The 13,088-nt window shown below is 39.1% G+C and overlaps 1 protein-coding gene across 2 annotated transcripts in view; it reads right to left on the bottom strand.

The window, feature by feature from the left end:
- The window catches only part of ATP8A2 (ATPase phospholipid transporting 8A2), a 653,147-nt gene that overhangs the window by 187,939 nt on the left and 452,120 nt on the right, over positions 1-13,088 (bottom strand). For both annotated transcript variants that reach the window (XM_050766819.1, XM_050766821.1), the window contains one exon: positions 6,869-6,943. In XM_050766819.1, coding sequence (XP_050622776.1) covers positions 6,869-6,943 — 75 coding nt within the window. The remainder of the gene's footprint in view (positions 1-6,868; positions 6,944-13,088) is intronic.

Raw genomic sequence — 13,088 nt, 5'->3', positions numbered from 1 at the left:
TTCTCCCCTGTCCTTCATCACCATGCTATAATGAAGCCCAGCATGCCTACACATTTTCCACTCTGCCTATAGCATACTACACACACACACACACACACACACACTAGGGATCATAATTTGTTTCATCAAACGTTGACGCTGGCCAATCATGGTAGCTCCTGCCTGCAATCCTAGCACTTTGGGAGGGCAAGACAGGAGTTCGAGACCAGCTTGTGCAACACACCAAGACCCTGTCACAATTTCACAGAACACACCGAGGTAGTGTGTGCCTGTAGTCCCAGCTACTTGGGAAATGGAGGCAAGAGGACTGCTCCAGCCCAGGAGGTCAAGGCTGCATGAGCTATGATTGCACCATTGCATTCTGGCCTGGGCAACAGAGTGAGACCCCGTCCCCTGCCAACCAAAAAAGTAGACATTATACACATTTTTCTTCATCATGTTCTTCTCGCTAAACAATGCATTACAGAAAGCCCCCCAAGTCCCTTGGGTTTGATGCTAATGCAGTCTTTTAATGCTCACATAATAATTCATAGTACGGATGTACCATTTTTTTAAGCCATTCACCCACTGATGGGCATTTATTTTCTTCCCAGTTCTTTGTTACCACAAACATGTAATACATATCTATACTATATTATAACATACAGGCTTTTTCTTTTATCTCTATGGGAAGAAGGCCCAGCAGCAGAGTTAAAAGGATACATGCATTTTTAATTTTACTAGATTCTGCCTTTCAAAGGATTTTGAAAGCATTTTCCTCTCCCATTGCAAAAGACAATCACAGATTTTTTCCTATTTCCCTATCAGCAATGGTTGTTACATTGGTCTTTTAATGTTCTCCAGTCTTAAAAATTAAAGATGTTACTTCTTACTTTAAAAAGCTGCATTTCCCCAACTACCAGTGAGTTTCAGCATGTTTTCATACATTTGTTGGCTATCTGCATTTGCAGTTCTGTGGAATGTCTGCTCATGTCTTTTGTCTACTTCTTACTTTAAAAAGCTGCATTTCCCCAACTACCAGTGAGTTTGAGCATGTTTTCACACATTTGTTGGCTATCTGCATTTGCAGTTCTGTGGAATGTCTAACTCACGTCTTTTGTCTACTTTGTATCCATGGCTTATCCTCTTTTTAAAGAGCTCTTTGAGTAGAACAGATATCAACTCTGTCTTTATGTTATGAAATTTCATGCAAATGCACTCTTTGTCTATTGGTTTTTAAAATGGGTTCTTTTGCCATATAAAAGCTTTTAATATTTAAATGGCCAAGAAATGCTTCTGCGTGTCCAATTGTGGCTACAGAAGTTTCTCCTCCATGAAAATTACATGTTTTCAGGAGTGTCTTATAGGATTTCACTATTTTATTTTCCACATTTAAGTCTTTAATATATCTGGAATTTTTTTATATAGGAGTCCATTTTTTTTTCCAAATTAAGAGCCAGTTGTGACAACATAATTAATGAGGCCAAACTTTCTCCAATACATTGAAAGATCACCTTTAAGGCTAATCAAATTCTCATGTATTACACATGCAGACCCTAGAATGGGAATGTAGTTCTAGAATCTCCAACTTATTTGTCAATAACAGTGATTTGGTTATGGTGGCTTCATAGTACAGTCTGATATTTAGTAAAAAGAAGTCTACTTTTATGATCTTTTTTTGAGCGTGCTTTACATATTTATTCTCAGATACGTGTAAATTCCATTAATACTTTAATATAACTATATGCAGCTTTCCCCTTTCCTCCCAAAACATTCACCTGTTGGGATTGATTCTATGTGGAATCACATATATCTATATTAATTTTAGAAGAGTTAAATCTTTTATGATATTAAGTCTTCCCATACAAGAAAATAGTATGTTTTTCCATTTGTTCAATAAGACTTTTAAAAATGTAGGTACTGTAGACATTTTTCCTATGCAATATACAATTGTAATTGCTTTATTGAAAGAATTCTTACTTCCTTTGCATTTTTAGGTGTCCATTGCCAGAGCAAAAAAAAAAACAAACAAAAAAAGCTATTTATTGCTAGGCTAGAAAACGGCTATTGATTTTTAAAATATATTTATCATGTATCTGGTCACTTTATCAAATTCTCTTATAATTCTAGTATTTCTCTACTGGTTTTGTTTTCTAGATAAACAATCATATATGAACATATTTACATTACTATATTTTTGTGAGCATATTTGTATAAGTACAGAGATTGTTCACTGTTTTCCCAATATTTGCAATCTTCTTTGCAGTTGCCAAATATACGAAAACAATGAATTATATAGCGATGGCAAGCATCTTAATTAACTTCTTATTTTAAATGAAATCATTTCAGAATTTTACCATTTTGGGCAGCATGCTACTGGTTTTTGTAAATGGTATGAATTCCGGTTAAGTGGCTTTTTTCTATTCCTATTTTATTTAGAGTTCTTATTTTGGGAATGGCAGCTGAATTGCTTCAAACATTTTTGTAGCATCTGCTGATGGGATCACGTTTTTCTTATTTTATTGATCTAGTGATATTTAGAAAGATGTTTAATTTCAAGCCTCCTGTATTCCTAAAATAAATCTTACTTTGTCACATACTTTTTCTTTTAATATATTATTGAACTCCATTTGCCAATATTTTATTTAGAATTTTTGTATTTCTGTTTATAAGTGAGACTTCTTCCTCAAATGACGCTGGCTTGACAACAGGATTCATTTTCTGCAAGAGGTTAAATAATACTAGAGTGCTCTCTGCATTATAACAGACATAAAATTTAGCTGAAATCCATTTGATCCTAGTGGCATTGGTCCCTGGTGGCATTTTTAGTCTCATTCTACCCACAAAACAAAATGATATAGAAATTTGACTATAAGCCAGGCATGGTGGCTCACATCTATAATCCCAGTACTCTGGGAGGCTGAGGTGGGTGGATCACCTGAGGTCAGGAGTTCAAGACCAACCTGGCCATGGTGAAACCCTGTCTCTATTAAAAATAGAAAAAATTAGCCAGGTGTGGTGATATACACCTGTAATCCTGGCTACTTGGGAGGCTGAGGCAGGAGAATCACTTAAACCCAGGAGGCGGAGGTTGCAGTGAGCCAAGATTGCACCATTGCACTCCAGACTGGGCAACAAGAGCAAAACTCCATTTCAAATAAATAAATAAATAAATAAATAATAAAGTTGACTATAGATATAATGAAAATCTTCTGGGACAGCATTCATTTATTATTTAGGAAGAAGCCTGTTTCTTCTTGTTGTTGTTGTTGTTTTTGAAACAGAGTCTTGCTCTGTTGTCCAGGCTGGAGTGCAGTGGTGTGATTTCAGTTCACTGCAACCTCCGCCTCCCAGGTTCAAGCAATTCTCCTGTCTCAGCCTCCCAAGTAGCTGGGATCACAGGCTCACACCACCACACCCAGTCAATGTTTGTACTTTTAGTAGGGATGAGGTTTCACCATGTTGGCCAGGCTGGTCTCAAACTCCTGACCTCAGGTGATCCACCTGCTTCGGCCTCCCAAAGTGCTGGGATTACAGGTGTGAGCCAACGCGCCTGGCCTCAAGCCTGTTTTAATGCTATTAACTTGTTATGAAAATTAGTTTGAGAGGCTGAGTGTGGTGGCTCACGCCTGTAATCCCAGCACTTTGGGAGGCCAAAGTGGGTGGAACACAAGGTCAGGAGATCAAGACCATCCTGGCTAACACAGTGAAACTCCATCTCTACTAAAAATACAAAAAATTAGCCAGGCGTGGTGGCGGGCGCCTGTAGTCCCAGCTACTAGGGAGGCTGAGGCAGGAGAATGGCGTTGACCTCAGGAGGCGGAGCTTGCAGTTGAGCGGAGATCGCACCACTGTACTCCAGCCTGCGCAACAGAGCGAGACTCCATCTCAAAAAAAAAAAAAAAAAAAAAAAAAAAAGAAAGAAAGAAAATTAGTTTGAGAAACAATGACTTGCTACTTCAGCTGACTTGAGGAATCAAAGAAAGAGTACATTTAGAAGAAAAAGCAGGAGAGAAATACTGCTTGAAGAATATGACAGGGGAGAACCCAGCCCAGAGGAAGAGGATCACTAGCAAATGCGTTCCACATCAGAAATGTTCTCTTGCAGGTGGTCTCTAGAATGATCCTGGGCTGGAAAAATTGCTAAATAGGGCATTATTGGAGCAAGAATGGCAAACTGGAATATGGATTAAGATGAATTAGATAATAGTATTAAATTCATGTTAAATGTTTCAGATTTCATCATTATAGTTTGGTTGTATAAGAGGAAGATCCTGCTATAAGATCTTTAAGCAGGAAAGGGACATGATGTTTGCAATACTCCGCTGGGTCAGAAATAAATGCATTCACAAGTGTGTGCGTGAGTGTAGGCACGTGTGCATGCGGACAAGTATGGAGAAAGAGAATGCAGTAGGGGGAAATGCTAATTACTGTTCAATCTCGGTGAAGGGTAAATAGTAGTTCTTTGTACCTTTTTTGTAACTTTTCTCTAAATTTCTATTTATTTTATACAAATGTCACAATTATCATGCGGGCAAATTTTCATGTTCCCAAAAGGTTTGGCCCCTCCAGTATGAGCAAGTCCAGAGCCCAGTGGTGCATTTGAGTTCACCTGGCAGATCCTTGACCATTCCATCCCAACTGCCAGCACTCACCAGCAGCCCACTTCAATGCCTGCACTGTGGACTCTGTGGTAACCTAGGCCCTTTCACCTTGAAATACTCTTTTCTATCACAGTGTACTCTCTTTATAGTTTGGGGGACAGAAAAACTGCATAAAATATAATCCCAACTCTAAGGTCATGCATAACAATAACTAGAAAAGTTTGTAGCTCATGACCGTAATCCTACCACTTTGGGAGGCCGAGGTGGGAAGATTGCTTGAGCCCTGGAATTTGAGACCAATCTGGGCAACACAGCGAGACCCTGTTTCCACACATTTTTTTTTTAAATTAGCTGGCTGTGGTGGCACTTGCCTGTGGTCCCAGCTATTAAGGAGGCTGAGGTGGGAGGATTGCTTGAAACAGAGAGGTTCAGTGAGTAGTGATGGCACACTGCACTCCAGCCTGGGTGACAGACCAAGACCCAGTCTCAAAAAAAAAAAAAAAAAAAAAACACAACAACAACAACAAAAAAAAGGCAATAACTGCAATATCTCTGAGATACTCTTTGTTAATCTGAGGCGGGGCTCAGGAATCTGCGTTTTTCAAATAAACCCTAGTTATTCTCCTGCAAATGGTCTGTGGGCCTTATTTTGACCAACACTGCCCTCTAGGCTGTCAGCATCTTATGTGTAGTAGGCACTCAATAAAATCTGTTGGATTAATTTGAATTGGCCAAGACTGCATGGAGCTAAGAAAAGAATCCAGCCCTCATGCCCTGAGCATGGAAATCAGGCTAAAATCCACTCATGCTATAAGCAGGTGATTGTTCTTCACTCTACAACAGAATCTCTCCTAGGTCTCAGCATCTTGTTTCTAAAATAGGGATGTGGCATGTGTTTGTGTGAAGTGTCAACTCCACGGACACCTGACCCTTTCAAGTCCTGAATAATCGTGGAGCATTCTGCATATTTCCCCCAAATGGTAGAACAGCTTTAACCTACTCAAAACAGTTCCAGGAGGTGCAGAGTTAGCAACCTGTGGTCTACCCTTAGTACACAAAGGGGAGGTCCTGCAGCCCTTATCCATGGGTAGGTGGTCAGAGTAGCTTTTCTAGCACAGGAGAGGAATGGACATCAATTCTGTCCTGTTCTTACCCCTCCTAATCTTTGTCTTTTAGGGCATCAGTATCAGCAAGAAATACGCGAGTGCAGTTTGCAGCAAGTTAACACAGTTACGGACTCACCAACACAATATTTAACTCAAGATCTGGACCCAGTCCTCCTTGGAGGTGTCTGAATCCACATATCTGACTCTCTTAACCTGCAAGCTACACAGGGCCAGGGCAAACTACTGCATTCAGCATTTTACACCAGCGCCCAGCACTGAGGTTATCCATAAAGGCAGGTGAAAGCATAGAAGACTTAAATATCTAGACACCAATGGATACGCACACGAAATATTTCTAGTACCATAGGTTTTATCATTGTATGCCTGGTAACTCCCATCCACATCTATCCATGATGGCTGCTTCAGAATGTAAACTCCCAAGTGAGAGAACAATTCAAAACATGGGCCGTTCTGGGGTCTCCAGAGTGCTCAGCTACAAGCCCCTTAGTTCTTCCTGCCAGTGAAACAAAAAGCAAGAAAGCTAAGCAGCTACTGAGCCATTTTAGCTACAGTTTATATTTATTTCTAGCTTCTGAATTCATCATAGTTATAAAAAGTAATAAAAAAGGAACTTGAAAATCATAAAAAATACCAGATGAGCTGATGACCATCCTCCACAGTAGCTGGAAGTCAGAATTCATTATTTTAGCTCTAATTGCAGAAGAAAATGTGCTTCCACAAGGACAGATACCCTTTCAGGAAGGCCAGAAGGGACACCAGATCACACACTGTATATGCGTATCTATGTTTAAGAATTCAGAACGAAAATAATGAAGTGGAATGAGTTTAGACGTAGTTCAGAAATTTGTACTTGAGCTAAAAACACGAAAGTGTTGCACAGGCATTTGGTGAGGGGGTAACAAGGGTCTATTATCAAGATATATGGGTTAATAATTTCATGGGGTTATTCAAGAATGATCTGCTATGATGGAAACCATGTGTGGAGAGTTTGGGCTTCTGCAGGATGTTTCACAGCAACAAAGGGCCTAAAGATATATTTGTGCTGCCTGGTAAGTATACAGATGATTGACTTAGATACACTTCCCAGACATAAACAGTGAAGGAATGCCACTGAAGTTCTAAGTTCTGCATGCGATCAGATAGATGAAGAATGCTTACCACATTGTACAGGCCGATGCACCAACGTTCAAATAAAATCTGCCCAGAAAATCCATTAACAAAGGCGAACCAAAGCTGCAAGAGAAGAAAGTTCATGAAGTTTTATATCAATATTGACCTAAATGTTTCCATTCACCGAAGAAGTAGCGGGAATGTGGACCACCAGCTGGACACAGCTGCTAAGGAATCAGGAGCCACAGGACTGCAGCAGTTGTTCCTTTGTAAAACATAGATTCCCGATATCACAGAAATCCGTATTGTAAGGAAAATTTATATTTAAGGCATACATCCATTGTTAAGAGAGAATATGCACACGTTCACAGAAAAATATATTTAATTTGTTTTTAATAGGTTTGGTATCAAAACTTTCTCATTGACTGGAGGAGTCTCAGCTTCACATTCTTGTTTTTCTCTAAAGTGGATTTGAGAAATATGATGTGTCTTTGCAGGACTTTCAAATAGATATAAATCATAAATTAAAAACAACAACAAAAGCTCCTCTGTTCTGTGTGTTCTTAGTTCATACATTATCGACCCTCCTTAATCGGACGTCTACCACCTTGACGAAGGTCAAAACAGAATCACATAAAAGAAACATGCTCAAATCATTTTTTGAAGCAATGAGAGATGTATAAATAAATAAATAAAATGTGGACTGTTATTCATGCCTGCAAGTAGTCTATGATTCTAACTGATTAGGCAAGACTGATATAAAAACAAATACAGAGCCAAGTGCCAGGATATAATTAGTGTGCACGACAAAGGATAAAACACTGTCAGAGGCCAGGTGCGGTGGCTCACGTCTGTAATCCCAGCACTCTGGGAAGCTGAGGTGGGTGGATCACCTGAGGTCAGGAGTTCGAGACCAGCCTGGCCAACATAGTGAAACCCCATCTCTACTGAAAATACAAAAACTAGCGGGGTGTGGTGGCAGGCACCTGTAATCCCAGCTACTCGGGGGTGCTGAGGCAGGAGAATCGGTTGAACCTGGGAGGTGGAGGTGGAGGTTGCAGTGAGCCAAGATCGTGCCACTGCACTCCAGCCTGGGCGACAAGAGCAAGATTTCATCTCAAAAACACAAAAACAAAAAAAACCCAAACAACACTGTCAGAGAAGGAAAGATCACCCAGATGTAATCTGAGTACACGGAGGCAGCAGGACTGGGGTGGAAGAGGGCCGAGCCACCCGGAGGTTTCTTCCAAGACAGAAACCTGAATTAGAAGGAAGCGAACATGAAAATATGGAATTTTAAAAGTTGCTGTTGAATAATCAGCTACATTTATATGAGATGTGATTCCAATGACTGAGGGCAGACTTGAGAGTGTCCCATACAAATCACGGAGTCAACATTAGCTGTGTTATATCATCACAGACGGAGACCGCTGCTGGGGTAGAACCTAACTGGCAACATAGAACAGACACCACGGCAAACAGAGTCCAGGTCAGCTCTGGTATGGAAATTTTACTTAGGCAGATTTTTCAAAGTCAGTTTCTTGTGTCCACCAGATTAAGTTTCTTGAAGCAGGAAGTGTTCCCCACGCCGCTCTGTGCACTACTATATCCAGTATGATACTCGGTACAAACAGGGACTCACCAAGTCCCCGTGAGCTCAAATTAAATGCCAATTCAAGTGCTAGTTAAAGTTTTCCTTAAATACAGCTTTCACCTTGTCATTCCCCTGTTCAAAAAACTACTAGGGTCCCCTCTTCAATCCAAGATAAACTTGCTGACTTTCAAAAATCCTTCCACACTTCTATTCACTCTTCATTTCTTTCTCCTTTAAAACGTTTTATTTTATTGTAAATTGACCCTTTATAACTGCATGTATTTATGGGGCACAAAGTGATATGAAACTTTCCGAATACAGGGTAGAATAATTAAGTCAAGCTAACCAACGCATCTATCACCTCAAATACTTACTTTGAAGAGGTGAGAATATTTGAAATTTACTCTTAGCAACTTTGAAATGTACAATGCACTATTAATTATACTCACCACACTGCAAAATAGATCTCAAAAAACCCCATACAACTTATTCCTCTTGTCTGAGACTTTGTACCCTTTGACCATCACCCCAATTCCCTCCATCCTCTGTTATCACCATTCTATGTAGGATTTGATGCTCTCTCTCCTAGTCACTCAATTTCAACTACCCTTCCAAGAGGTCTGGCTATTCTCAGTGAGGAAATATTGGTGAAGAACTAAGAACCAGAGATTCATGCTGTGCTCTGTGCTTGGAAAATTCCTACAACATTTATTCAAATACTAGCCATCCCTAAAACCACAATTTCAACCCCACTCTCTCCCTACCACTGGAGGTCTTGGCAATCAATACTTCAACCACACTTTTAGTGCAATGAGAGCCTGGATCCACATCAGATTCAAACACATTAGTAAACTGTTTCAAGGGTTTTAAGTTAATTTTCCCAAGACTGTGCTATAATTCTGAGTTCTCCTATTCAAACGATTGACCAAAAAGATATCTAGTGAGTATTTTATTTTATTGCAAAATCCAGTTAATGTGTTGTCTTGTTGAAGGTAGTAGTGATATTTCTACTGCTCTGCCCTCCCTGTTATCAACTGAAAATAGCAAACACAAATAAAAATAGAAAAGAGCTGGGCATAGTGGCTTATGCCTGTAATCCCAGCACTCTGAGAGGCCAAGGGGAGACAATCGTTTGAGCCCAGGAATTAATGACCCGCCTGTGTGACATAGTGAGACCCCCATCTCCACAAAAAATAAAGTTAGCTGGGTGTGGTGATGCATGCCTCTGTAGTCCCAGCTCCTCAGGAGGCTAAGGCAGGAGGATTCCTTGAGCCTAAAAGGTGGGCAGCTGCAGTGAGCTCTGATCGTGCCACTGCACTCCAGCCTGGGCTATGGAGTGAGACCATGTCTCAAAAAAAAAAAAAAAGCAAACACATACACAATGAAACTATGAGTAGCTTTACTTAAAACTACAAATGATATACAATAGATGCAAACAAATATGATCAGATTAGATCAAATCAAGGGAGAATGCCCACAGCAGACAGAACCTACAGATTAAACCAACTAAAAAAAGGTTTCAAAGAAATAGGTGAAACAATCCAAGAAATAGCCAAACGAACTCTAATTTAGAGGATAAAATATAGAGGTCAGGGCAAGCAGTGGCAGAGGTTGAATTCTGGATGGATTCAACACAGCAGGCAAATTAAAGCTGAAGGGCAATATGCTCTTTCCCTCCTTTCTTTCAGGAATCAAGCAGGGAGGACACCAGGGCAGCATGGAAAATACAAATGACAATCAACTTGGCAGGCACTGATCAAGTTTCAAGATGAACTGAAAAGAAAAAAAAATGCAGAATCATCCAAGAGAAACCCATAACACACAGAAATTTCCTCTAGGGAATACAGGCCTCCTCTAAGGGAAAGAAACAGCAGCAAGGGAGGTGCTTATGATTGCAGAGTGATAGGAGACCAGAGCAGGAAGTGCTCCAAGACAACTTGGAATCCCCTTTCCCCTAGACATCTTCCAAAAATATTATAGAAAAAATAAGAGGACATGACAAACGCACATGAAATAATCTTTCCAGGAGAACAAGGCCACACTGCAGAAGAAAATCTCAAACATTCTTGGTGAGACTAAGAGAGCTAATAAAAACGTGAATTTTCTTAGAAATGAAAGTTACAATAAGATGTCTAATATAGAAAACAAAGACATAAATAGGAAGAGGTCAATGTCACAGACTGAAGCCACCCTAAAGAGAAATGAAAGCCAGAATTGACACTGTTAGCAGGGCGTGGTGGTTCATGTCTGTAATCCCAGCACTTTGGGAGGCCAAGGAGGGTGGATCATCTAAGGTCAGGAGTTTGAGGCCAACCTGGTCCAACATGGTGAAACCCCACCTGTACTAAAAATACAAACATTAGCCAGGCGTGGTGGTACATGCCTGTAATCCCGGCTCCTCCGAAGGCTGAGGCAGGAGAATCACTTGAACCTGGGAGGTGGAGGTTGCAGTGAGCTGAGATTGTGCCACTGCACCCCAGTCTGGATGACGAAGCGAGACTGTCCCAAAAAAAAAAACAAAAAACAAACAAAAAAAAAAGCAAAAAACTGGCACTGCTGAAACCACACGTAGAGACAGACAGTGAAGCTTGATAAAACAATTCTCAGTAAAGGTCAAAAGGTTAATAAAGATTTTTAAGAGAAATGGATAGAGTTAAAAGCCCTTAAAGATAAGCAAAAAAATTCCCAAAAAGATGTACTTAAAAAAAAAAGAGGAAAACAGATTTTTAAAAAATGTTCAAAGATATAACAGAAGAAAATTTTCTGAAATACTCTAATCAGCCAGTAGAGAGAGGATCCTTCATCCCAGGAAACAAAACAAGCAACAGACACAGAAAGATCAATACCCACACACGTCCTGCTATAGGAATTAATGAGTTTTAAGATTTTATAGGATCAATTCTTCAGTACATTCACACAGAAAAAGTAACAAAGAGAAAAAAATCAAGGAGGCTTGCTACTTCTCTTTAGAGGTACACAATACCAAGAGAGAGTAAAAGATGTTTACAAGTCCTTAGGGAAATAAAGGGTGACAGGAATTTTAGTAAAAGATAGAAGCCAAGGAAACATCAAAAGCTGAAAACTAACATAGAATGTGATGACAGAAGCAATATTAAACATGTGTGTTATATTAATAATAAAAAATAAAAGCTCAGTGGATAAAAAAATAGAATCCAAAATACATGCTGCATAGAAGAAACATGTCAAATGAACATGAAAAAGACACACTCTATTCAAAAAAGATCAATTTCTTAGCTTAGATTTACAAAGCCCAACACAATCAGGTCCCCACCTATCTTTCTGACAACACTGCATCTCCTTCAGTCAGCTACAACGGCCTTCTGTTGGTTCCTTGCAAGCACCAAGGACAGACGCAGCTTTATTATTTTGCACCTAAATATCAGCAATTATGTCAGCAGAATTTGTTTAATAAGTCATCTTTATCCCACTTGTTTGAAATGTCCTTTATCACATGATAAATTACCATAGCATTTGGAAAAGAATATGTGGTATTTCAGTCTCTATATACTCAAATGAATTTCAGATGCCTTGAATATTTAAGCATAAAAAACAAAACTCTGAAAGCATTAGAAGTAAACATGAAATACATGATTTTGCTGTATGTGAAAAATGACTCTCTGTAAGACATTAAACTTAGAAATGAGGGACAAATTTGAAACTAATTAATTTCTATGGAGAAAAATATTAACAAAGTTGAAAGAAAACTAATATTAAATAGTACAAACATATTTGAAATATCTAGGAAAACAAAGGCCCAATTTCCTCAATATATAAAGAGTTCTTACAAATCAGAAAGAAAACACCCTACAAGCCGCTAGAAAAATTGGCAAAGAGTATATGCAGCATGATCACAGAGGGAAAAAAGGCTTAGAAACATAGGAAATCTCATTTTTATTAAACATGTACACAAATGGATATAACTTTTTTTCTTATCAGATGGGTAAAAATATAAAAGTCTGGTAAACTGGGGAAACAACACCGTAATACCCAGCTGGTGATACAGCATTATCTATAAATACGTTTAATTTCGTTTTCGTTTGAACAAGTGATTCCACTTGTAGGGACATGCTCTAAATTATACCTTATAGCTGTAATCACATAGTGTTCAACACAAAAATATAATGGTATGGCATTATTTGGAAAACAATGCCACACCCTTATATATGGAAAACAAAAAACCAGAGCCTGCATGTATATTGATAGCTGGTTAAAGAAATTACGGCTCTTCCTGTAATGAACTCTACGTAATTTTAAAAATATTTCATTTTAAATATAAGTCCGCACACACTGCAATGCAAGAATCTCACAGATACGTTAAAAATGAAAAAATAAGGGTAGTATTGAATGGCCATGACCATGCAGAACAGATGTACATACTCATATATGCATGGCAACTTTCTGGGAAACATAAGAGATCATTAATATTCATCATCTTTAGGTGGCAGAAGTGTTCTGTGGGGGAAACAGGGACACTTGTTTAACACATTCATGTTTTATTTATATAACTGTTTCAAGCAGTAATATTCAGCTAGGGGTGATTTTGCCTCTGAGGAGACATTTCACAATATCTGGAAATTTTTTTTATTGTCACACCTTGGGGGAGGGGCCTACTGACGTTGAGTGGGCCAAAGATGCTGGCTGCTAAACATCCTA

The sequence above is a fragment of the Macaca thibetana genome, chromosome 17 (genome assembly GCF_024542745.1).
Source record: "Macaca thibetana thibetana isolate TM-01 chromosome 17, ASM2454274v1, whole genome shotgun sequence".
Taxonomy (NCBI): Eukaryota; Metazoa; Chordata; class Mammalia; order Primates; family Cercopithecidae; genus Macaca; species Macaca thibetana.
Note: the sequence above shows the minus strand (reverse complement) of the source record. Positions and strands in the feature narration are given on the sequence as shown.